The sequence below is a fragment of the Pleurodeles waltl genome, chromosome 3_1, assembly GCF_031143425.1.
Source record: "Pleurodeles waltl isolate 20211129_DDA chromosome 3_1, aPleWal1.hap1.20221129, whole genome shotgun sequence".
Classification (NCBI taxonomy): domain Eukaryota; kingdom Metazoa; phylum Chordata; class Amphibia; order Caudata; family Salamandridae; genus Pleurodeles; species Pleurodeles waltl.
The window spans coordinates 1,526,877,323-1,526,904,971 of record NC_090440.1 but is presented as its reverse complement, the minus strand read 5'-3'; the positions used below and the strand labels follow the sequence as shown (position 1 = coordinate 1,526,904,971).

At 45.3% G+C, this 27,649-nt stretch overlaps 1 protein-coding gene across 1 annotated transcript in view; it reads right to left on the bottom strand.

Annotated features, from left to right (window-relative positions):
* The window catches only part of RPA2 (replication protein A2), a 66,642-nt gene that overhangs the window by 25,959 nt on the left and 13,034 nt on the right, over nt 1–27,649 (bottom strand). Inside the window, exon 2 of the mRNA XM_069225107.1 lies at nt 3,276–3,382. Within this exon, the coding sequence (XP_069081208.1) occupies nt 3,276–3,382 (107 nt within the window). The remainder of the gene's footprint in view (nt 1–3,275; nt 3,383–27,649) is intronic.

Below are 27,649 nucleotides of genomic sequence, written 5' to 3'. Positions count from 1 at the left end.
TTTGTTCTCTTGCCTGTTCTTCAACAGAGCTGTGCATCTCCTTTGATCTAACTACATACAGATCAACATGCTTTCCCGCTAAAGACCTCCTCCCTGGCTAACTTACTGGTGAAGAATCTTCCACGTACACTGAATTGCACCGTGTATTGCACTAGTGATGGTGTCTTTATTAGTTGAAAATAATGTGATTTAAGGCATATTAAGTGAAACTGAATGTTTTGCTGTTGCCAATGATGATATAAATGTTTCTCCCTACGACGTGTGATGTCTAAGCACAAGTCCCTTCATCTTTGTGGTTCCCACACGCTAGTGATATTGGATTAACTTTGACTGCTGAGCCTGTTAAAATGCGATTCAATCCCATGAAAAGGCTTCCTTGAATAACCCGGTACCTCTTTGAACTGTAAAAGAGGAGAGAATCCTTTCCTGTTATTGCTGCCTTACAAAAACAAAATATTTTGATGTCCACTGTTAGCATTAACAATACTCCTATGATTTAGATTTAAAAAATCTTGTGCAGAAACATAGCTATCTGCTCAAGACCTGTAAGCCATTAATGCTGTTGTGTCACCTAGTTTACCTGTTGCACCAAACTAAACCATTGTTCTTTCTTGTATTGTTTACAAGAATCAGTTTTACTGTGACTGGTTTAGATTCTGCTTTCTTCTGTAGTGCTCTAAGTTCTGAGAATCAATGATTTACTGTGTCTGATTTTGTGGGCCACCCCAAACGTGATTCACCATATCTGCTCAATGGACCAGCAAAACATGAACACAAAACCTGCAGGGAAAAACTACAGCTCTGTTCACACCATATTCAATATTTTGTTTAAAATATTGCTGTGAACCGCATCCAAGCTATTCTTAAGTTACCATATCCAGTTACTGGGCAAATGCATACTCTCCTAGGATTGTCAGGCTGCTGTCGCCAATGTATTTTGGGTTATGCTAACACTGTGAAACCTGTTGAAGATTCCGCCATGGGGCCGTGGCCAAGATGGTAGACTGCTGAGAAGCTCTTTTCTGTCTCTCCATCCCTGGCCGGCTAGCTGGAGTTGGGAGAGGCTGCGCAGAACCCTGTACGTTGGCCCAAGTAAGCGGCACCCAGGACCCTTCGTGCAGCCCCCCAGCGGAGACCAGAACCTTGCTCATAGTACCCCGGGGACTCCCTTGGCCTGACACTGATTGCCTGGAGGCCCTCAGGCGTCCGAGGAGCCGTCCCCGGTGCTGCAGTCAACCCACGGGGACGTGCGTGTGGTGCTGCCTAGATCCCTACGGACAGCAGGGGTGAGTGCAGGAGAAGTCTGGAGGCTTCCCTCCAGCATCAGTGCCATGTGGCCCCTACCGGGGGCATTTTGGAAGAGGCCGCATCTGCAGCTACTGTAAGAGCTCCCCCAGCCCACAGACACAAGAGAACAGACCCACCCCAGATGGGCCAACATTGCCATAGCTGCTGGAGCCAGGGGAGTGAGATGGCCAAGAACTGTGGCCACTTACGGGACTCCCGGTTCTGAGATGGCCCCTGCCTGCTTATGTTCGCAGACCCTGGGGGCAAAGGAATCACACTTCAGAGCAACAACTCTGCCCATATTTAGAGCACCCTGACCCCCTGGACAGCAAGCACACCTGAACCTCTGCCCCCTCTGCGGTACCTATCCGGGGGCTGATGGGGTTTTGCTTTTTTTGGTTGGGGGGGGGGGGGGGGGGGGGGGGGGGGGGAGGAGTCCCTGCCATCAAGGAGGGGGAGGTCGGTGGTGGGTATGGAGAGCTGAGCTACCTGCATTGCCTGGGGCACCCACCCCTCAAAACACTCCCTCTGGCGCTGCACCAGGGAGCCGGAAGACCACACAGATCATTTACACGGCCCTCGGCGGCCAACTCGCTATACCCTCCCTCACCCCTCCCACTGGGGTCCCTTCAGTATGTCAACGGCCAGGACCAAAAAGGAAGGACCCCTCAGGGACATGTTATCCCAGCCTACTAGAGCACCAGGCAAAAATAAACTTACAAAACATAACATGGAGCTCTCGGGGTGGGGGGGAGGGGCAGCCAGATCAACTGTGTGACTTACCATTGTAGATGGACTTATTCAACTTACTGACTTTTGCATTTTGTTCTTTTCCTTTTATAGTTATCTGGTACTCATTCCTTCACAAGTTATAGTGGTATAGTGACATCTCGGAACTGGATACGTTATGGGCCATAAACCTATGGTCCCTGCATCTTGTTAGCCTAACACTTTCTCTGTTAAGGAGGGGATCGCTTGGCACATCTCCCTGACAAGCCACCCTCGAAGTTAAAATCACAAGCCTCAATGTCAGAGGCCTCAACAACCCTAACAAGCGAAAGGCAGCCCACTCTCTCCTAGAAATGTTCAGGCTCTGACATATGTTTACTCCAGGATGTTCTGGAGGAGGAGGATTGGATAAAGGTAAGGATGCCACCAGAGTTCTAGCTGTCTCCATGAGACTAAGGCTGATTCAACTTAAATACCAGCACCGGGTGTACTAAGCATATCGCAACTGAGTAAAATGAAACGTGGCCTAGACCAACACTGTTTAAGATGTAGGGTGGCAATATGAAGTGACTTTCATACCATTTGGAAATGCCCAATAATACAAAAGTATTGGTGTATGATACGCGGCATACTGTCTTTGGTAGTGGAAAGGCCAGTGATACTAGAGCCCACAATTATGCTGTTGGGACTAATAGACGAATGGGGGTGAGGTGGAGACTGGCAGGTGTAGCAAGTACACTAGACTCCTGTTGGTCATGGGACTCCTCTTTGCCAACAGAGACATAGCCTGCTACTGGGGGGTCGTGCAGGCACCCTTTGATGGCATGGATTAACGTTATGGGCTATTGCGCCAAGGCTGAGGAATATGTATACAAATCGGGAGGTTGCCCTAAAAAAACACAGCATAATCTGGAAAGCATGTATAGCCTGCTCCATGAACATGGATAAGTGAATGTCTTGCTATTGTTACCCTTTGTAAGGTTATGTTATTTGGGGGGGGGGGGGGGGGGATTAAGGGAGATGGAAAAAGAAAAATGGCTAAGAACCAAAATGAGCGAAGAATAAGAGGTATTCTGCAGCAATGTATTAAAGACCAGCTCCATAATCTTAGTAGAGAGCAGTTTAACCTGGTGCTAAAGTATAGCAAGAGAAGGGAGTGTTCTTACCAGAATTAAAGAGTCTTTAAAGTGGCATGTCCCACTGGATCTATGCTAATTAGGAAAAAGCAGAAAAACTGGATACAAACACAAACAACGTACCGATTTCTTTTCGCCTTGGGTACCTGCAGGTGATCCAAACCCACCAGGTGACTGGGTGTATCCTCCGCCACCCATCGAGGAGCCCCCATAACCTCCATCAAAACCACCTATTACGATTTCAGAAAAAAAAATCAAATTAGTTAAAGGCTGTAAACGTCATATTAAGAAAAAGTTTAGCTGCAAACATGCTTTGCATGGTCAAGCAGGAGGAGTATTTGTTGCGAAGATTAGGAAACACAAGCAGGGGGTATATGTAAATTAGACCATGCTCTCTAAAATCAGTGCTATTCTAGCACATCCAAACAGTGGTACCCTAGGTCCCAGGGATAGTGGCACCTGGACACTCTTCAGGGCATTCGAGCTTTACACAATGTTAGTCAACGTTATACCCTGTACAAAAACCATGTCCAAAGCAAGCCGTGGTCTCTAATAACATTGAAATCGATTTTTAAGAGCTCTCCTTTTCTGTGAGACACCACAGTAAAAATAGAATCTCATGACCAGGCAAATTAGGAAGCATGTCAACCTCATCCAGCTTTAGAGTAACATTTCATATGTGCGCTTAAGTGCAACCCCCAAAGTTCAACTTTATGCCCAATACACGGCACAGGTGAAAAAATACATGCACACTCCATAATCTGTACTAGGAGCCATTGCGTTATGCCAGGGGTACTCATAAGCATTTCTTCATGGGCCAAAAAGGAGAAGCCTACATTACTACACACCAGAGCATACAATACAAGCAGTACGTTTGTCGCATTATAACCGAGAGCAATGTTATGTAGGTCTGAGGCAAAACAAGCAGCTAAGTAACCTAAGATGCATCTTATACATCATTATCATTTTAAACTGTATCATCACGGGCTGTGGCCGACAAGATGGCCTATCGGCTGTTGTATGTTACCGCTTTGACAGAATCACAACATTCCTACATTTATCCGGAACTTTCCATCAGTAATCAGCAACTAGGAGTAACTGAAGAGTACACTACAGCAGACACTCTTGATGCTGGAATAATGCAGAGATCCTTTCAACAGGATAGTCTCTATGTGCTCCTGATGACGTCTGGTGCTGTAACCTTTGGCTCATAACAAAGACTGCTGCTAGGGCCAATCCAGTGTGATCAGCCCCTCGAGACACTTGAAGAGTGAGCTTTGTAACTATTTTTCTGAATTTCTGAGAGACACAATCCTACAACTGACCACACCAAGCACAACTGCTAATTATGAAGCTCTGTTCACTGATTAGGAACAACAGGTCTAGCATCAGAGCAAATCCTTTGAGGCAGTGAAGCAGAGACTGAGGAAAAAGCTGAAATACAGCTGCTTTTCCCTGTTAAAATTAAAGTGATTAAAGAAGACAAGTTGCACTTCTTTGCTTCCCTAAACATGGTCGACATTTGGTTCGACAGATAGCAACATTACTGAAGGGAAATGACCACCATATGGAATCAAGTCCTGCATGGGCTGATGGGAATTAACTCACAGTGGCCACATTACTGACTCACTTGGGGGGAGTCTAGTAAATCGTGATGGAGCACTGAAAATAAAGAACTGATATTTCCTGTACTATCTCACGGCTGTGTGCAAGAGTACAGTTGATAGATTTTTGCATCAGGAATATGCTTAGAGAGGATAAAAACCTCATTAGAGGGGCTGACTGGTCTGCAGCCTGCCCCTGAACTCTAAGCCCATGATACCCTCCCTATCCAGTCTGGTGGAGCCCTACTGAAATCTAGGCTGGTCCTCCTGATATCCCCTTGCCCCAGGACGTTCCACTGGAGGTGCAGCCTTACAGTGCCAGCACTCCTTCTGTGGTGCTTTTTCAAAGGTTGTTTTTTGGCATCCGGAGATGTGCAACAAGGTCAGAATGTGGTAGTGAGAGAAGCGGTAGTATTGCCTTGTTTCCTGACCATTAGAATGTCAGCATTTATGGACATGACAGAAATTATGTTTTTAGAGTAAGTTCAGAACACCATGGGTTTTATACCACAGGAAGGATTAATTAGGGTTTGTTTAGTTAATTACAATGTACAAATAAGTGAGACAGCGACATGACGAATGAAGCAATCCAGGTTAGGCGGCTCCATGATGATAATAACATGGACTGCCCAGGCTCTTCACAATTATACTAAAGGACACAAGGTACTGTCGTTTTTAGGTCAACAAATGTGGCAACTGCATTTTTGCAACACAATTTTACCACACTAATCTAGCCAAATAATGGAGTTGGCCAGATGTACTCCTCAAATTAAACATCTTTTTCAAGGGATATAGTGATATGGAGTAATCGTAGGGCCAGATACATACAGGAGAGGCCTAGGATGGAAATATTTTGTTGTGTGTGAGTTGTTAGATGTATAGGAAACATGTCTTCTGAATCTGTATACCCTGAATATACAGACCTCCTCTGCTCCTGACTTGCTAGATCACATAACACAGTGGTTTGATGCCTCAAGGTTTTAAGCAGGAAATTCTAGCAGGGCAATATCCACTGTAAAGGACAGATTCACTTCAAAGATTGGCCCTGTAAACAAATTCACTGTATTGGTCTGGCCCCTCTTTGCGGGGTCTGCTCCAAATTGTTTGCCTTCAACCTTGCTGTGTTCTGAATTATGTTTTATTGGCCTTAGGACTATGTGCACTTCACCACTGCTAACCAGTGCTAAAGTGCCTGTGTTCTTTCCCTAAAACAAGGTACAACTGACTTACACCTGACTGGCACATTTAACTTACTTGTAAGTCCCTATATGGTAGTAGTACATGGTACTCAGAGCTTGTAAACTAAACGCTACTGTTGGGCCAGGAGAACACTGTGCCCTTCACTACAGTACCCATTTAAAAACTTGGCTTAGGCTGTCACTGTAGCCTGTAGTGCAGTTTTAAAGCTGCACTTTCAACCTAGAAAAATAAATCTTTTGCCAGGCCTAAATCTTCCTTTTTAGGCCTTTTCCCCCTCGTGTGCCGAGCCTTTTTTTGGCTATTTGGGGCAGTTCGCGCTTAGGCCCTCATAACTTTTTGTTCACATAAGCTACCCACGCCAAATTTGCGTCCTTTTTTTTCCAACATCCTAGGGATTCTAGAGGTACCCAGACTTTGTGGGTTCCCCAGAAGGAGGCCAAGGATTAGCCAAAAAATACAGTGAACATTTTGTTTAAAAAAAAAAAATGGGAAAAAGGGGCTGCAGAAAAAAGCTTGTGGTTTTTTCGCTGGAAATGGCATCAACAAAGGGTTTACGGTGCTAAAATCACCAGCTTCCCAGCTTTCAGGAACAGGCAGACTTGAATCAGAAAACCCAATTTTTCAACACAATTATGCCATTTTACTGGGACATACCCCATTTTTACGTTTTTTTGTGCTTTCAGCCTCCTTCCAGTCAGTGATAGAAATGGGCATGAAACCAATGCTGGATCCCAGAAACCGAAACATTTCTGAAAAGTAGAAAACAATTCTGAATTTAGGCAAGGGGTAATTTGTGTAGATCCTACAAGGGTTTCCTATAGAAAATAACATCTGAAAAAAAAATATATTTAAATTGAGGTGAAAAAATCTGCAATTTTTCTCTACGTTTTACTCTAACTTTTTTCCTGCAGTGTCAGATTTTTTAAAGCAATATACCGTTACGTCTGCTGGACTCTTCTGGTTGCGGGGATATATAGGACTTGTAGGTTCATCAAGAACTCTGGGTACCCAGAGCCAATAAATGACCTGCACCCTGCCTTGGGTTTTCATTCTATACCGGGTATACAGCAATTCATTTGCTGAAATATAAAGAGTAAAAAATAACTATCAAGAAAACCTTTGTATTTCCAAAATGGGCACAAGATAAGGTGTTGAGGAGCAGTGGTTATTTGCACATCTCTGAATTCCGGGGTGCCCATACTAGCATGTGAATTACATGGCATTTCTCAAATAGATGTCTTTTTTACACACTCTCTTATATTTGGAAGGAAAAAATGTAGAGAAAGACAAGGGGCAATGTGAGAAAGTAGCCTCTTTCTAGCCTTGTTACCCTCACTTTTGGCCTGTTTGTGAGTGTATGTCAGAGTGTTTTCACTGTCTCACTGGGATCCTGCTAGCCAGGGCCCAGTGCTCATAGTGAAAACACTATGTTTTCAGTATGTTTGTTATGTGTCACTGGGAACCTGCTAGCCAGGACCCCAGTGCTCATAAGGTTGTGGCCTATATGTATGTGTTCCCTGTGTGGTGCCTAACTGTCTCACTGAGGCTCTGCTAACCAGAACCTCAGTAGTTATGCTCTCTCATTTCTTTCAAATTGTCACTAACAGGCTAGTGACCAATTTTACCAATTTACATTGGCTTACTGGAACACCCTTATAATTCCCTAGTATATGGTACTGAGGTACCCAGGGTATTGGGGTTCCAGGAGATCCCTATGGGCTGCAGCATTTCTTTTTCCACCCATAGGGAGCTCTGACAATTCTTACACAGGCCTGCCACTGCAGCCTGAGTGAAATAACGTCCACGTTATTTCACAGCCATTTTACACTGCACTTAAGTAACTTATAAGTCACCTATATGTCTAACCTTTACCTGGTAAAGGTTAGGTGCAAAGTTACTTAGTGTGAGGGCACCCTGGCACTAGCCAAGGTGCCCCCACATTGTTCAGGGCAAATTCCCCGGACTTTGTGAGTGCGGGGACACCATTACACGCGTGCACTACATATAGGTCACTACCTATATGTAGCTTCACAATGGTAACTCCGAATATGGCCATGTAACATGTCTATGATCATGGAATTGCCCCCTCTATGCCATCCTGGCATAGTTGGCACAATCCCATGATCCCAGTGGTCTGTAGCACAGACCCTGGTACTGACAAACTGCCTTTCCTGGGGTTTCACTGCAGCTGCTGCCAACCCCTCAGACAGGTTTCTGCCCCCTTGGGGTCAAGCCAGGCTTGTCCCAGGATGGCAGAACAAAGGACTTCCTCTGAGAGAGGGTGTTACACCCTCTCCCTTTGGAAAATGGTGTGAAGGCAGGGGAGGAGTAGCCTCCCCCAGCCTCTGGAAATGCTTTCATGGGCACAGATGTGCCCAATTCTGCATAAGCCAGTCTACACCGGTTCAGGGACCCTTTAGCCCTGCTGTGGCGCGAAACTGGACAAAGGAAAGGGGAGTGACCACTCCCCTGACCTGCACCTCACCAGGTGACGTCAGAGACTCCTTCTGATAGGCTCCTTCAGGTGTTGCTAGCCTATCCTCTCTCCTAGGTAGCCAAACCCTCTTTTCTGGCTATTTAGGGTCCCTGTCTCTGGGGAAACTTTAGATAACGAATGCAAGAGCTCATCAGAGTTCCTCTGCATCTCTCTCTTCACCTTCTGCCAAGGAATCGACTGCTGACCGCGCTGGAAGCCTGCAACACTGCAACAAAGTAGCAAAGACGACTACTGCAACTCTGTAACGCTGATCCTGCCGCCTTCTCGACTGCTTTCCTGGTGGTGCATGCTGTGGGGGTAGTCTGCCTCCTCTCTGCACTAGAAGCTCCGAAGAAATCTCCTGTGGGTCGACGGAATCTTCCCCCTGCAACCGCAGGCACCAAAAAGCTGCATTACCGGTCCCTTGGGTCTCCTCTCAGCACGACGAGCGAGGTCCCTCGAATCCAGCAACTGTGTCCAAGTGGCCCCCACAGTCCAGTGACTCTTCAGTCCAAGTTTGGTGGAGGTAAGTCCTTGCCTCACCTCGCTAGACTGCATTGCTGGGAACCGCGACTTTTGCAGCTACTCCGGCCCCTGTGCACTTCCGGCGGAAATCCTTTGTGCACAGCCAAGCCTGGGTCCACGGCACTCTAACCTGCATTGCACGACTTTCTAAGTTGGTCTCCGGCGACGTGGGACTCCTTTGTGTAACTTCGGGTGAGCCCCGTTTCACGCATCTTCGTAGTGCCTGTTTCTGGCACTTCTCCGGGTGCTACCTGCTGCTGAGAGGGCTCCTTGTCTTGCTCGACGTCCCCTCTACCTCCTGGTCCAATTTGCGACCTCCTGGTCCCTCCTGGGCCACAGCAGCGTCCAAAAACGCTAACCGCACGATTTGCAGCTAGCAAGGCTTGTTGGCGTTCTTTCGGCGGGAAAACACTTCTGCACGACTCTCCACGACGAGATGGGATCCGTCCACCAAAGGGGAAGTCTCTAGCCCTTTTCGTTCCTGCAGAAACCTCAGCTTCTTCTGTCCAGTAGAAGCTTCTTTGCACCCACAGCTGGCATTTCCTGGGCATATGCCCATCTCCGACTTGCTTGTGACTTTTGGACTTGGTCCCCTTGTTCCACAGGTACCCTAGATTGGAAATCCATCGTTGTTGCACTGTTGGTTTGTGTATTTCCTCCATTATTCCTCTATCACAACTTCTTTGTCTTCTGGGGAACTTTAGTGCACTTTGCACTCACTTTTCAGGGTCTTGGGGAGGGCTAGTTTTCTAACTCCCACTATTTTCTAATAGTCCCAGCGACCCTCTACAAGGTCACATAGGTTTGGGGTCCATTCGTGGTTCGCATTCCACTTTTGGAGTATATGGTTTGTGTTGCCCCTATCCCTATGTGTCCCCATTGCATCCTATTGTAACTATACATTGTTTGCACTGTTTTCTAAGACTATACTGCATATTTCTTGTATTGTGTACATATATCTTGTGTATATTTCCTATCCTCTCACTGAGGGTACACTCTAAGATACTTTGGCATATTGTCATAAAAATAAAGTACCTTTATTTTTAGTATAACTGTGTATTGTGTTTTCTTATGATATTGTGCAAGTGACACTTGTGGTACTGTAGTAGCTTCACACGTCTCCTAGTTCAGCCTAAGCTGCTCTGCTAAGCTACCATTATCTATCAGCCTAAGCTGCTAGACACCCTATACACTAATAAGGGATAACTGGGCCTGGTGCAAGGTGTAAGTACCCCTTGGTACTCACTACAAGCCAGTCCAGCCTCCTACAGGCAATAACACTTGTTTTGCTATTCTATGTTCCCCCAAGTCTCCCGATAAAAATAATACCTCACTTGTGTGGGTAGGCCTAGCGCCCGCGACAGGAAATGCCCCAAAACACAACGTGGACACATCCCATTTTTTGACAGAAAACAGGTGTTTTTTGCAAAGTGCCTACCTGTAGATTTTGACCCTTGCCTAAGGGGTCGCTCCCCATCTCTAAAAAAAAAAAAAAAAAAAAAAAGTGGTTTTACCCCTGGCGCTTAGAGGTTTCTGCCCCTGGGCCTAATAATAGGCCGAAAAGGCCTTAAAAAAACATGCCCCCCCTGGGAGCGACCCTTGCCCAAGGGGTCGCTCCCCCATGCCAATTTCATTTTCAAAAAAGACATCCCTGGTGTCTAGTGGGTGTTTTGACAGCCGGATTGCTTTCAATCCGGCTGCCAAAAACGCAGAGAAGGACTTCAAAGGGAAGGAAATACGTTTCCTTCCCTTTGAAGCCTCTCTCGGCCTCCCCCACGTGATCGGAAGAGAAATGCAAAATGCTTCCAGCGCAATGGGGGAGGCTCTGTGACAATCAGCGTGACATCACGGGGTGGGGGTTGGAAGGGGAAGGGCTTCCCCTTCCATCCCTGACCTGGGTGGTGGAGGCCTTCTCTGGGCTGTGTGCCCAGGACGTAATGGTTACGTCCTGGGCACAGCAGCACTGTGTCGCAGGACGTAACCATTACGTCCGCGGCACAGAAGGGGTTAATAATATGTCACCCCTATGCTAGGCCCTAAAATCCCACTGTATTTAAAAAGTAGGACAGGTGTTTGAAAATGTTACATATGCTGACAGTGAAAAACTTCTACATTTGCTTTTCACTACGGTAAGGCCCATCTCTTCTATTGGACAACATTAGGTTATTAACTTATACTTTTTAAGTGCTATGCTAACCTTTGATTGCAAGCACCTGGAAATGTCATGTTTGGGTTCAAATAAATTGTACTTAAAAATCCTCTTTATTGTAATGTCGGATTTTTAGTCTATTCTGAAAATGCCACTTTTACAAAGTCTGTATTTTCTTGCCTGCTGCCAGTGTCCTGGGTCACATGACTGTGAATAGCTTAGCTGTTGGCCTTTGTGAATCTCTCTCAGACAGTGAGACAATTGGGGAGGGACACCGACACTAAAACAACCCAGACTACTTGGAGGCTTTGCAAGGCAAGGGAAGACCTTTCTAGAATCAAATGTGGCAGCAGCCAGGAAGTTCCCCTACTTCAAAAGTAGGTGCTAGGTATAAATATTAGACAACCTCAAGCCATTCTTAAGTATTCTCCTGGACCTGTGGACATTAAAGAACAGGCCTTGAAAATCATAAAACTGTTACAAGACCTGCATGGTGAGTAACCTGAATAATACTCGACCGTCACTGATGTACTTAACCAGTAAGTGGGTCTCAAATTGTGTGATCCTAGGCCAACATTTTAGTTTATAGAGTCATCTCTCTCTTCATTCTCACATAAGTGCACCTTCAAAAACGTGAGCTCAGAATTTCTGCTGTACAAAAAAACAGCTATTGTTTGAATTAATAGACTAAACGTTTGTTCCATATATAAATCTGGCCCACATATAGGGGCCGTATGATCCATGACTTGCCTCTTAGTTTACTAATTGTATTGGCATCAGGGCAGGAGTGCTTCTCAGTTTGTTTAAACACCCACTTTTAATAAATTGATTGCTAAAGCATGATGTGGTCGCACACTTATTTACAGAAAGTAAATTTCCAAGAAATATTCAAAACCCTTTCCACAAATTTGCAGCTTTATTGGTATAGCTATATAATGTATTAACAATCTGTGAAAAGGGGGTTTAAGAAAACATGTATTCTTTGCGCATCACCAAGTAAAAATGTTCTGATTTGCTTTCATCCTCTTAAAATATTTTTTCATTTCACAGAAGTACAAACAATGGGATTTTACAACTACTAAAATGTATTTTCAGATGTTTGTGCAGTTGACTTAGTAATTTAAATGTTGTGTGTTAGGAAAAACCCAACACCCTACAGCCTTTCATTTCACACACTCTAGGACAGGTCAGACAGTTCAACTTACAAAATCCTGGAACAATGCAGTCAGAAGGAAAATGAATTGTAAGACAAACTGACTTTTGAAATCTGTCTCTGAACACACAGCAAATGTGACAAGAGCAAGATTTAAAGGCGTCTTTATTGCTTCTTCACTTTCTGACTGAACAGAACACATGTTCTTTGTCAACTTGCCACAAGGAACAAGTAGATTTTTCAAGGCATGCAGGAGTGCCTTGCTATACGGCTGACCTGGTTGCTTTGAGCCTGCCTTGCTCCTCAGGGGACCTCCTGCTGCTAGAGGACTGCCTTGACCCCAAGAGGGCTGGTCTGCTGCTGAAGGACTGCAGTGTTCTCCGTGAAGCAAGACTGGATCTGTTACCTTCATCCCAGACTAACCTGAGTGACTCCAAGGGTCAGATGACTGACTTCCTGTCTGAGCTACAGGGACACAACAAGCTCTAGAAACCGCTCTGCAACTGCCCAGCTGGCATGCTGAACTGGACCTGTCTGAGCACTGAAGGCCTCTCCTGGAGTGAGTGCCTGATCCACAAGATGTGCCACCCCAGGTCCTGGACCCTTGGCTAGCATCAGGGTGTTCCTTCGGCAAAAAAAGGTGAAACCCTGAAGTCATTTAGGGCTCTTTGCGACCTCAAACAGGCCCATGCTACTGACTTTTCATGCTACAGTAAATGCAGGTGACGACCAGCAACACAAGATTTGAACTTTGCTCTACATCAATGGCAATCTGCAGTGACTGCCAATGTAAAAGCTCCATCCGCAACTGTCCCCCACATCCAAACAGTTCTTTGTGCTACTGTGATGAGTCTGTGCCACCCAGCCTGCTTTTCATGCTGCAGTGATGACCGTAGGAGATGCTCCCCCTGGTCAAATGAAAACTAAACTCTTCATGCCGGAGTTTGGGAAAGTAATTTTACAACAGAACTAACCTTGTCCCTGTTACTAGCCCACACTCCATCCGCCTGAACTTCCCCTGGTCTGGCATGACCAGATGACCACGAGTAGCACTTTGTGCTTTTAGGCGCTAGGTATTCCTAAAACCTTAAAACTAAATCTCCAGTTCTTTTTGCTGTTCTGATATTGTATTAATTAAGATGTATTTTATTTTTCGAAATTGGTTTGAGATTTTTCTTGTATTTTCACTTTATTACAGTTTGTGCGAGGCATGAATACTTTACACTTTGCCTGTAAGTAGCCTGACTGTTTTGTGCCAGGGTACCTAGAGAGCTAAGAACAGGTTAATTTAGCAACTTTAGTGGTCCATCCTGACAAGGATTGCGGCTGTTGTCTGACTGGGGCTTGCACCCCCTCAATCAATGACCTGATTTCTTACACACTGCAACTTGCGCACATTAGCCATCAGAATATGGTAGAGGCATGGCAAACACTGCAACATAATGACTTCACTAAGGAGAATTTGGCGGGAGCTGTTAAAAATATGAAAGGGGTAATGCCCTGGTGCACTAATGGGCTGCCAGCTGAATTACACTGATTGCCCATGTCCTCTCGAAGGGCCTACATGTAGCCATCATTTTAGCTTTTCTTCTAACTTAGCATCTTCTTCTATATGGTAGTTTACACACATTTCCCCTAACACATGAATATGTCACACACATTTATTCTTGGTAGGAATGTCACCCTGTAGTCTGCACAGTTAGTTCCAGGGTCACACATTTAGAACGTGACACCCATGTATTTTTTGGTGCTTGCAGGAGACCATTTTTCTCTCCAGACTAACTAAAGATGCTGTTCTGCACCTTTGGCACAGTACAATAAGGATAGTGTTTCATTATATAAACAGCACCCATGCTAGACACAGAGAGTTACTTCGCGCTGACATAATCAAAGAACTACTGTGAGCTCTGACCCAGATGCAGCCCAGCTGACCCTGACCTTAATTCTGAGAAGAAAGACAGCCATGCAAGAAAAATACGCAAGCTTAGTGGGTGCCTTTGTTAATGTACTAAGGTCGGCTTCCTGACACCTAATGCGAAGGTATGAAGTTGGATCATTCCAATAAGGCTCGCAAAAGGCCACTCCCGCTATGCTCTCTCTATCTAGTGTATATGTACTAGTACTAGTGTGCATTTTTCATAATTCTAACAATGCTTATTATTATATCTCATATGCTTAATTATCGCTGCTCATGTTTTATTTACAGGGGTAAGATCTTTTCAATAAATATTTGAAAATGAATTTTTGTATCTTTTCTATGTCACTTTTGCTTGTCCATGATGTTACAAACGAAAGGGTTAGATCTGTTTCCACGAATTCCTCAGTCATCGGAGTGGTCATGTGCAAGATTACCGGAAGGATCTATCATGCTGAAGGGTTAGGGGTTTTAGATGTGGTACCACAAGCCTGTCAAGACCAGCCAACATTTACTAATGATATAAAACGACTATGGGCCTTATTACGACCTTGCCAGATGGGATACTCCAACACAAACGTGACTGATATCCCGCCCGCCGTAATACAAATTGCATATGTCCTATGGAACTTGTAAAACGGCTGGCAGGATATCCGTCACGTTTGTGATGGAGTATCCCATCCGCCAAGGTCGTAATCAGGCCCTTAGTCTCTATGTTGTGAAAATTTTTTGACCTAATATACAGTCCTACCAAATACATAGGAGTAGTATAACAATCCTCCTGCCAGAAAAAAACTTGTGCAAGCCTGTATAGAGCCGCTACCTAAGCTATGACGGTGATAGTGCCTAAACTGAGAAAGGCCACGCAGATATAAAATCATACTGGCCTGTGTGATTAATATTGAAGAAAAACATTCGTAGTAAGGCCACAGCAGACTGGATACTGAAGGCAATTCATTAAACACTACACCAAGCTCAACCCAGCTTGATTCCTCAAAGAACCATGGTCTCTAACCTCTATGGGGTTGACCCATGTTAAGCACATCCTGGAGATGGGTAAGAGGCTTCTCCAAGCATAGAAAGGGCCTTCAACACCGGGGTTGAATTTTATATTCAGAGCCCTGGAGATATTTAATTTTTGTCCTTTACAAAAGGCTGGATCATAATTGTACACCCCACCAAATGGTGGAAGTCAAGACTGGACCAATGTGAAATGGGCATAAGGCTAGAACACAAGATTTGGCGACAGCTGACAACCCTTCCTTTTTGCTCAGACAATGCACTTGCAAACATTAGGAGAACTAACCTGGTGGGTTGAAGTATCAGAATAAGTGACCCAGTGGATGTAGTACTGCAGCATGATGATGATAGTCTTGTATATTAAAGAGACCCATAAAGTGGAAGAGAGAGAGCTTTACCGCACATGTTAACGATACTAGAAGACGGAGGTCAAACAAAATGTTGGTTGACCAGTTAGTACAAGTCACAACTGTTCCCTCTTGGGGCACTGGCACGACAAACATACAACTCCATCCCAGAGCTGGGATTGCTGTGAGTTGAGTGCCTGTTATCCAACAATATTTAAAAAACAGACTGTATGCTAACCTCTCTGGTGTGGGCTAGAAGCTGGCCAAGAATTAAACTCAGTACTCTTAAGTGCTCAGAGAGATAGCCATACAAGACTTCAAATGCTGCTATCTCACAGCAGAGTTTACACAATTGGCTAGATTATACACTCAAAAGTGAACAGCCGTTCCTAGAGGCATATCACCTAGATAGAGGCATGTCAAGGTATTGCTTATTTGATTTCCCGGATGACCTGGGTCTGAAATTGGTATGCCAGAGGTTGATCCAAAAAGTTTCTCGTCATCACTGAGGCTTGGGTTTTTGCCCCATTTTTCAAGTTATGGCAGAAGGCCAAGTTGGCTTGTCGAATACTGGGAGGATGCCATGTGATCCTAGACTCAAAACAATGAAACATTCTTGACGTTTGACGTGGCCAGCCTTTGATTTATGAGGTGAGCAGGTAAATTCCTGGTCTATGCTAGAATTATAAGGGCCGTTCGCCTGAGAGGCATTTCCTGGCAAAATGTCCAAATAGACCACACTGGCTGACAACTACAGTTAAACAGGGTGGAAAAGGATTCCAGCTCTTCAAGCATTTGCAATGCAACGGGTCTTGTATTTGCTCCAGCTAGCACCATTGGCACTGTAAATTCCTAACTGAACTTTTCTTGCCACATAAATTGAAAATGAAAAGTAAAACATTAATTGACATAAGGAAGCCGATTTAAAGCACCATGGGCATGAGTGCGAAGGAGAGACAAAAGGAAAAACAAGTCTGCTTATAGTCAAACATTTCGGCAATCGTGCAATCATCCATGTAACAGGGTCAGTCTACAAGACAGTAACAAAATCTCCCCAACGAGGGACAAACGTAAAGCGTTTACCAATGATAAAGGTTTTTTGAAAGGCAAGCCTAAGACTGAGTGAAAGTGATGAGCATGAGATGGGCGTGGTTAAAAGCCCACAATACTGACAACTTGCGCGCTCTGCCTAAAAACCACTTAACAATAAACAACACACTAACTGACCCGGGAGACAGTGGAGCGAGATTGCAGTGCACAGCTGGCAGACACTGAATGGAATAAGGCACTGGTCTATCATAAAAAGAAAAACAGTAATGCAAGATTTTGTCTTGCACAATTTAAGATATTACATAGGAGCCATCTCACCCCATCACTACTATGTAAATTATATCCAACTGGATCAAAAGATTGCTGAGGTATCGTCTTGAGACGGCTGTCTTCCAATACACGATATAGATGTGTGCATTAGTGAAGGATTACTGAGAACGGATGACGGATGCCCTGAGGAACAAAAAAAAAAAAAGGGACGGGGTGGGAGTGTTAGAGAGCTAACACAGGGGTGTGGAATTTAATAAAATATCTACTTGTACATAGGACAGGTTGTTTCTTAAATCTACTTGTCCTGTAAAAAAATCTACTTGTCCTTTAGGTGCCATGTATTGCAGCGACAAATTATGACAGCAGTCTCATTATGTAAGAGCTCTAAAAATAGCCTCCCTGATTATGCCAGGGCTACTACTATAGTAGAGTTTGAATACTTGCAATTTCAATCCCTAATATAGCAATTTCCTTATTTTGCCACCTTTCCACAAATATACATACTGGGCCTGGAGGAAGCAGTAATCAATAGTTCCAGTGCTGGAATGCCTTTGAATCTTCAAACCTACTAACTTGCATATTTTAGGGATTTTCACCAGCACTTCTCAATCTTTTACCATAATGAGAAAGGCTGGAAATGTACTCCTGACAATGGCAAAAGTAGAAGTTCTTCCACGGTTAGGAAAAAAGTGGTTGGAGTGAAAGCAAACTTTTAAACGCTAAATAGACTTTCACCTGAGCAAATATACACATGTATATCTTTTGTGCTAAAAATAGTTGACAAATATTGCCTAGGAGTACGATATCCTGGTCTACTTCTGTAAGTTCTTGTGAATTCATGAAAGCCACTAATTCAAATACATACCATTGGTGCACTTCTGTAACTTTCTTTAAGAATTGGGTCCCCAATTAGGTCTGCAGTTAACAAAAACATTTTGTTTTTATTGAACTTCTATTTCTCTATCTATCGGCTGGCTTTACTGTGAGTGATCACATTCTGCTCTTCCAACAGGAGCATATTGGCAACAAAGTAACAAAACTGGAGGGGTTCCCCCTGCAAAGAACACAGAGCCCCTCCCTCCAAACTCTCTCAGGGCAGGTGCTGTGCTGAGGGGGCCCCATGGAGGGAGGTTGCGGGCCTCTGTTATGCCACTGGTGGCAATATGTGCTTTTTGAGACCAAAAACGTATTTTTATTATTGTCAGTGTTTGTTACAATGGTAAGGGCCTGGATTCTTCCACAAAAATAAAGAGGTACAAAAGCCATGTCAAAACAAGACACGCATTGACAAAACTAAAAGACTCCCAAAAAAGTTGGATCAGTTGGCTTTGCCAGTGCTTGTTTATTTTCATTCTTCCATTAATCTTGTTGAAAATGGTTAAACTGAACGAGGTTTTCTCCTTTGAGGATGTGATTTCTAGCATATGACATTGTGGCTGCCTACATGAATAACTTGACAAGTGGTATTGTCTAAACTCCATCCTTGAGGAACATAGCTCTTCATTTTCAAATTCTAAACATCACTTTACGAAGGGATTAGGGCAGACTGTTAAGAACCTAAAATTCCAGGAATGTTTTTCAGCATCTTGTAGGGAGGCAAGCAACAGCTTAAGTACCACCCTAAAGCAAGGTAATCAGATTAGTATTAGGAAGTCTAGAGCAGCAACTAGGGAGGTTATTAGATCATTCAAGGTAATCTGGGAATTAGCAATTTGGGAAAACCTTCTATAGGCCTCGATAAAGAAAGACCCAGAGGGATTCTGGCAGGTGGTGAGCCAGGACACCAAAGATCGAGAAAACCAACTTAAGTCATCTATACCTCCCTGGGAATGGGCCGCCACTTTAAATTAATTTAAGGCAACTCCACCTAGTCATCCGAGAGTATATTTCCCACCCATAATGGACTCAAAGCAACACCTCAACCATAGAGTGGTGACTAGTAATATACCTGGATCTTCTTCCTCCCAATATAACCACACACATCAAAACGATCCAGCTATGTATAGTTCCTTCATGATCTCCTCAGTCATCTATGGAATTGCAAGGCCTCACCCACATAGAAAAGTAGCATGCTTCTTTATCGGGCTTCCCTCACCCTGGTCCCAAGTCCAATGTGGGCTCAACCACTGTAAGTGAGGGCAATGCTATTTTGTTCAACATGCAGTCCTCATCAGGATGCCTATTGACCGGTCTGTATCAAATATCTGTATATCCATAAACTCTATCAATTTTCAAAAGTAATTGTGACAAATATTTTTTGCTCACATGGGTATACTCCAGAGATCATTACTCCGGGTAATGAAGGGATTTTCCTACCCCTGGGAACCCAAAAGAGCATTGCCCTACAGTCACACATATTCCAATGAACCAATGCTGCCCATTTGACACCTTGAGAGCCCACCACTGTTTTTTACTCTTAGAAACACAGGCTGTAATTTGCTCTTAGAGGTGGAGAAAACCCCAGGGTTGGGACAAGATTCCATCGGATGTGTTTTGTTCTAATCTTTTGATCCGGACATCATGTATTAACCCTATATTAAATGCTATCACTGCGGGCGCCCCTATGTGGAAAGGCGCACAAACTATGCAAATCCGCAAAAAGGGGTTCTGTAACTACCTGAGCAGCTACCTCCCTATTAGCTTGCTTGATATTTTGCAGACTTTTTTTGTAAACAGATTTTGAGGCAAATAACATCTTGGATTGAGGCTAACAATGTCATTTCTCACTTCCAAGCAGAATGTAGGTCAAAAACTGGAACCGCTGACCAGGCCTTTAAGCTCCTCATGGTCAAAAAGAAGACTGGATGATGCTCTACGCTCTACCTTGCATTTATTAAATTTACTAGTGGCATTCAATTTGGTCCTACGGAAAAAGCTGTAGGAGGTTCTAGCCCACAAATATAATGGGCAATTTGTTGAATATCATGATACGTCTGCATGAAGAAAACTATGCTAGGATTCGGTGGGATCCAAACGGGGAATTAACGGGGAAGATCAATGTAGCCAAAGGAGCTCCCCAAGGCTGTATCTTGGCTCCCACCCTTTTTCTTTTGTTCATAAATAAATGCATAGGTTTTCGGTCAAATTAAGTTAATAACCCTCCATCTTTGGCAAGCAAAAAGTTGCGGAATTTGGTTTCCAACCCATGCCCTTGCCTACAAACACTCAGACAGGTTCCAGTTATTTTGTGACACAGACGGGCTAGTGATAAATGTCCAAAACACCAAGTTTATGTTTTTTCTAGGCTGTGTGGTAATATGAGTTAGGGGTATTACATTAGAAAAAGTACAAAAAATTAACTACTTGGGCATCAGGTTATCCAACAAGTCATGGGGACCTCAAATCCAAAAGATTCACTCATTAATCAACCATGAAGAATCTGCAATTGTGAGGTTTGCTAAAAGAGCGACATCTTGTCTGATACCCTCTGCAATCCAAATCTACAATGTCCAGGTCAAGAGTGCTGCCCTGTATGGTAGACAATTATGGGGTTACTGCAATTCTTCTCCACTCTGTGTGGGTGAAAACAACTTTATAAAGGCTATTGCTAGCTTGGGGCGCTGGACTCCTCTCCTGCAGCTTAGACTGGATTTAGCCCCTAAGCCTATCATAGAAGTTGCAGATCACAACACTTAATGTATCGGCTTCAGGTTTTTTTGTGTTGTAATTCTTTATTCAAAATCAAAATAGTTGATACTGTACATAAATCCCATTCAACATGGAATAGGTACATAACTCATTAAGGCCCAACATATTCATGAAGGAGTCTACAAGCGTACAAGAGAAAAAAAGTGAACTGAGGCGTACAAATGTCTAACATGCCTTGAAAACAAGTGCCATAGTTCCAGAGTACAATGTAACTGGCAATACAACATAGGCATTCTGGTAGGCGTGCAGGGTTGCGTCTATGTCTCTGTCCGTGCCCCAACGGCAGTGTACATAAAGGACCATTGTTCCGGGCATACCCCCGCTTATTGATGCTCTCTCACCTACCCATACTGTAGTATCCGCCACCGTGAGTAGAAGTGAGGGAGGCAGTATGAGGAGGTTTCTAGCGGGGGGCCTTTAGAAAGGAATGAACAGTTCCTCTAGACTGCAGAAACAAAAGGCATAGATAGTTGACGGGGGAAGAGGTCAGAATAGCAAGACAGGGTGTATGACGTACAGACCGGGGAGAAAAGAATATATAGAAATGCAAGAGGAATGGGGAAAAGAAGGTAGGAGAGAAGATAGTATAACTGTTCGCACATATAATAACACGGTGAAGGGTGCGGAGATGCCAAGCACGACCTAACACACGAAGCAGGGCTCCAATCCAATACAAACAATATCGACTAACGGGGGGGGGGGGGGTCGGGGGAATAAATGGGGAGGAGGGGGTGCTAAACTTTAAATACTAGGTATATTTGACATCTATGTCAAGTTTCACAGCGGATGTTAGCTCTGGAGTATGAGGTGCGAGGGCCGTAGAGAGAATGAAAGGTGTAATAACAGGACATTATTCATGAGAAGAAGATGTAAGGTAGAAGGGAGAAGAAGAGCGAGGGAAGAGAGTAGGCGGAGAGTTAGCAATAGCAACAGTGACTGAGGGGAGGAGAGGACACTAAGGACAGTGGGGGGTTGAGGGGAGGCGAGGGAGGGTGAGGTCTGGGGAGAGTGGGCAAGGAGAGAGAGCTAAGTCACTGGTAAGGGGAGGCGGAGATGGGGGGTAATAGGGGGGATGAGCAGGAAGGGACAGCCTACCCATAGTAGACCACAGCCCAGCTCAGGTGGAAACGCTTGGCAGGGCGCAGCTAGAACCGTGCGGGAAGGGAGGATAGCGCACTTGCATGTGAATATGTACATTCCTGATAAATATACCAATGTCCAGCAGTGCGTATCGAAATTCTTGCAGATGTCCATCAACCCTCCGGCGTGGAAAGAAAGGGGGTCCACGTTTGAAGGAATACGTCCAACTTACCCAGGAGGCCATAAATGAGCCTCTCATAAGTGGCCGCCTGATACATAGCAGTGACCCATTCCCCATGAGGAGGGATAGTTGCTGCGTGCCAATGCCTGAGGATACACACCTTGGCCGCAGCTAGCGCTGTGCGTATTAAGCGCTGCTGCAGTCGGGATAGGCAGCCTACTTCACTTGTATCATGCAACAACAATATAGAGGGGGTGAGAGAGGGCAACAGTGGTTTATCTCCCTCAGGGTGCACCCCACCTTCCGCCAGAAAGGTTGTATAGCTGGGCCATCATGCAGGATGTGTGACAGATCACAGCGGTCGTGAGGGCATCTCCAAATTGAGGCGTGGGATAATAACCCCGCCGAACGCAACTTCTGGGGGGTCCAGTACCACTCATGCAACGTCTTGAAGAGACTGAATTTAAGGCGGGCCTCTCGAGCTCCTCGATCTCTGGCCGCAATCATCTCTGCCCAGTCCTCCAATTCATATTCAGTCTGGTGGCGTGCCTGCCACTTGGCCCTGACGGAGAGCATGAGTGGGAGGGAAACAAGGTGACAATTTAGCTGAGCATGTAGTCCGGAAATTACTCCACAAAGGGATCCCCAGGTTTCCAGGTAGTGAAGTATCGGGGATTGAGAGAGGCTCCAGAGGGGGTTTCCCCAATCGCCCCCCCAGACAATGTTTAAGCTGGACAAAGCACCATAGATGTTGCTCCGATAGATCAAATTCCTCCCTGAGTTATGTGAATGATTTCACGGTGCCACTGTTCAGAAGTTGGGTAGGCTAACTGTTAGAGGTGTAGCGCCAGTGTGTAATGATCCACCGAGGGAAGACCTAGCCCTCCGTACTCATGTCTGGCGAGTAATGCTGCCCCAGGTAGTCGCGGGCGCATTGATCCCCAGACAAAGGCTCGAATGCGACGGCTTCTCTCTCAGAGAATAGGCAGAGGGATCTGCAAAGGCAACATACCCAGAACATAAAGAAAACGCAGCAAGGTCACCATGGGTACCGCCTGGACTCTACCCCACATGGAGAGGCCCAAGTGTGCCCATTTGTCAAAGTAACGTTTCATACTGGTTAACAAAAGGTCAAAATTATCTGCCACCATTTTCTCTAGTCCTCTACTGATGTATATGCCAAGATACTGGAGACAAGACAGTTTCCATTTTACCGAGAAGCCCTGAACTGACACGCTCACCGTTACAGGGGATAGCGTTAATGCCTCGCTCTTATCCCAATTGATTCGGTATCCTGAAAGGAGCTCAAATTCAGAGAGTATGGCACGAAGAGCCGGTAAGGAATTGGAAAGATCGTGAGGGTGAGCAGAATATCATCGGCATATAAATAACAGTAGAGCAACCACTGGGGATGGATATCCCGGAGATGGTACTGGAGCCGCATATCGTGGCCGCCGGGGGTTCAACAGCCAAGAGAAACAGCAAAGGCATCAGGGGAGCAGCCCTGGCGAGTCCCCCTACTCACTGAAAACGTGTCGGAGAGGAACCCACCCGCAGGTGACCTGTGCAGTCAGGGAGTCATATAGTAAATGCACCGTTTTGATGAAGCTAGTCCCGAGGCCAAAGCATTCTAGCATTTTGAAGAGGTACCACCACTCTATGCGATCAAATGCCATCTCGGCGTCCAGGGAGGGGGCAAGAGCCTCCTTCTGCGAGTCTCATACTGCTCAGAGAGCATGTAGTAAGTACAATACGGAGGTGGTTCCTGGAAGAGTGGCCGGGTACAAAGCCAACCTGTGTGTGATGGACCAGAGAAGGTATGACCTTCTTAAGATGAGCCGCAAGTATCCCCGCCAGGATTTTAACATTTCCATTGAGGAGGGATATGGGACGGTAACTACTACACAGAACGGGGTCTTTACCCGGTTTGGGCAAGACTATTATGGAGGCTTTGATGGATAGTGGATGCAAAAAGCCAGTTTTGGTAGCCCCGTGAAAAGCTTCATACAATATTTCCACTGTATCCTCCCCCGTCCATTTATAGAATTCTATCTGGTACCCATCCTGACCAGGAGCTTTATGATATGGGAGATTAGCAATAGCCTGTAAAATCTCCTCTCTGCTGATGTCTCCTTCTAAAAGAGCCCTGCCGTCCTCCGAGAAGCAAGGTAGATTCGCTTTCTCGAGAAAAGTGGACAGCCTGACCCGGTCTTCCTCAGTTTCTGGATCATAGAGCGCCCGGTAGAAGTGACCAAACTCATCAGCAATTTTCTGGGGTTGTGTAATAAGTGAACCGTGGGTGCTGTGTAGGGCCGGTATGGCCAGTGTCGCCTCTCGTTGACGGAGGTGGGTGGCCTTTCTCTCCATGCTCATAGTGACAACCTTTCAGTCTCTGTAGGCCATATTCTGCGCGTGATGTAAAGAGGGTGTTGAGTTCCATTTTGGCTTGTTCCAAGTGGCGACGAAGGGATGGGAGGGGGCCTGAGTGTATTCATGGGTAGTTTTAGCAATACAGACTTCCAGAGCTCCCTGCTGTTCACGCCTCTGGGCAATGGCAGCGTCCCTCATTAGTTGTCCCCTAATTGTTGCCTTTGCTGCAGCCCACAGTAACCGAGGCGAGGGAACTGAGCGCTCATCATGGAGATAAGCAGTGACATGGGATCTGAACTGCTCTTTCGCCTTCGGGTGCGGTATCGGGAGGTGTTAAGGCGCCACGGCTTACGACCACAGGAAGACAGCCCAAGCCTTAGGGACAACAAGACCGGAGAGTGGTCAAACAAGGCAGCCGGTAGTATCGCAGACTCGCTAATGGCTTGCAAGTAATGATGAGAGACCAGGAAGTAGTCCAGCCTGGATTGGGTCCCATGTACTCGGGAGACGAAGTTATAGTCACGATCAGTGGGGTGGGAAAGGTGCAATGGTCCAGCAAACCATGGTCTGATAGGACGCCCCCCAAAAGGGCCCTGTCTGCATTGTTGCCCGTGCCACAACCGCTCGATCTATCTAGGATGGCGTCCGGCGCTAGATTACAGTCCCCTCCCAGAAGGTACTGAGAGGCTCCGATCTCCATCAACAGTCGATTAAGAGAGAGGAAAAAAGAGCGCTTAGAGCCCATGGGAGCGTAGACAGATCCTACACACACTGTGGAGGAGCCCAGCACCAGCTTGGTAAGGACATAGCGCCCCTCCGGGTCACACCATGTCTTAAGAAGCCTAAACTGTAAGGATCGGCGGATGATTATCGCCACTCCACACCTCCGCCCCGAGCCCTGCGCCCCGTTGTGTACCAACGGTGCCCCGCTGTAGAGCACTCTGCCCACCCAGTCCCCGCGCAGCTTCTCTGATTCTGATGGGGATAGGTGGGTTTCCTGCAAGAGGACAATGTTTTTTTTTGGACCGTAGGTAAGACAGAACTTTTTGCTTTTTAATGTAGTGTGCCATGCCATGAACGTTCCAAGCTGTGGATCCCATTAGGAAATAGCAGTGATCTGGGAGAAGGAGGACTAAAGATCTCTGATGGGGGAGTATACTGAGTGAGGAGTTATTGCGGGGGGGAGCAGGACTCAAAGTATGTGTATGTTGATAAAGGGTAGACAAGAAAGGGAAGGGGGAGGTGATGGGGAGCCCTCGGCCGGGGGATAGGAGAATATCAGGCAAGTAGGAAGTGAGGAGAAAGAGGAGGAAGAGCAAGTGCTAGCGTGGAAACACAGAGATTGGGATAGGATATATAAGGGATGGGAAAACAGATCGGGGTGTATAGCTGGGAAAAGAAAGGGCCCGAAACTTGAGTCGCAGGAAGAAAGGAAAAGGGACGCAGACCGAAGGTCTGTGACAGGCAAGGAAACTCCTTACCACTGAAAGCTCTGTTGAACTGAGGGTCAGGGCCGGCATGGTCCGCACACCGAGCGGCAGAGGAGAAGAAGAGAAATGCAAAACATAAAGGGCCTTCTACAGACATCTGAGGATGAATATCGGCAAGCAACAGGATTATGGGTGGGAGAGGGAAAACAGGACAAGGATCACAATGTCACAAATAACTAGATCAAGATGGTATAGAGAGATGGCCCTAAACAGGGTTAAGAGCCAAGATGAAAGTAGTCCCTCGCTCCGGGGCAAGTAAGAAGACGAGGACAAGACCAAACACACAGCACAGGCAACGCGTAGAGGTAGCCAAGTAATCCGGATGGTCTAGAACACAGGAGGGTGTCAAGAATCAGGCTAGCTGAGCAGATGGCATGTCCCCGCTCAGGGGCCCCAGCCGTAGCGAGATCTCCGCAGGTGGCATGTGTCCTACGGGATCGGCAGTGGAATATGCCTGTGCATAAACATGGAGAACCCCAATAACAACACTAGGACAAGGCATTAATAGTACAGCTAAAGGCACCATTTAACAGGTATACTGGACAAATTTCATCTTACATAGTGAAATTTCAGACTCCCCGAACAGAAGGATGAAGGCCTTACTCACGTACAAAAATATATTGAAATTAGAGGACGGCCTGGATTATATTCAACCAACTTGGATATGTTAGCTTTTCCTGCAGTTTTGTTCTAGTGTTCTTCCTCTGGAAACCTGTACACCATTTTGGCACTAGTCAACTGTTAAGTCAAAGCTCTTCCGGTCTGTTATTCTACAGACAAATATGAGAAGGACTTCGTATGTTTTTTTTTGTATTGCATATTTCTGATCAAGATCCAGGTGGATCACACCAACGCCAGTCTTTGGGGTTGTCAAATCACATTAATTAACTGAGAATATGCAAAGTGGCAAAACTGTGATTGTATTGTCTGCAGCGGCTAAATTCATCATGTCTAGATGGTTGACGCACCAGAAGGTTATAGCCTTTGCACAAACCTTTAGTGCCATACTGTAGCAAAACAAGCATTTATTTATTAACACCTGCTGATGGATTGTACTTACGGTTGATTTCTAGAAGATAACTGCCGCTCATTCTATTTATTGAATATGATTTATTGACCTGTTTGATGAATGTTGTTCACCTGCCGTTTCCTTTTAAAAACTGAACCTGTACTTTGTGTATTGTATTTGACCATGAATAGCTAAATTCCAAATGACAAATTATTTGATTGAGACTTCAGAACCTCTTTTTGCCTAGCTTCATTGAATGAAAACGTATTTAGAGCAATTTCAATTTAAAGTGTTCCCAGGTTTTATACAGAAATCAATGGTAGACTAGGACTGTTACCCAGAAATGCACTTCAAAACAAACAAAAAAATCCACCTGGAATCAACCTTCAGAACAAAAAAGGACCTTAAACTAATCTAGTCATACTATTCCTTTCCTTTCATCGACCTATGGTATTTGCAACATTTGGCAAATCAATATTTCTAAGCCAGTGCTTCCTACTCAGGAAATACTAATAAGACCATGTCATAATCTGACTAGATTCATTCAAGGTAATGTTCATTTGCATCTGATAGTCTTGATATTTCGAAAGTTTGAACAAATTCACATAAGCTTTTCCACAGTCCATTATCAGAGACGTACCTCTACCCAACTGAATCACATAAGGATAAAAGGTTTGCATATGGGGTCAACTTCTACTTTTTGCCTGAACCTAACATTAGCAAAGCCTTTCAGCCTTGAACAGCACCATAGGCACTGCCTAACAAATTGTATTCACACTACAAACTGTAACCCTAATTTCCTCTATTCAATCGGGTCGTCTCCTATTTGTTCCTCCAGAATTGCTGCACAGTAGTCTTTGTGGCCGATATTGCCATAATTATGAAAGAATCCCGTGGAATCGCACAAAACCCTTATTTCTTCAGTCAACCTCATCATTTCTATGTTAATACGTGGTGGCAGAAGACTTTTAGAGCTAAAGTTCATGTGTATCCTGATCCTACCTGGGAGA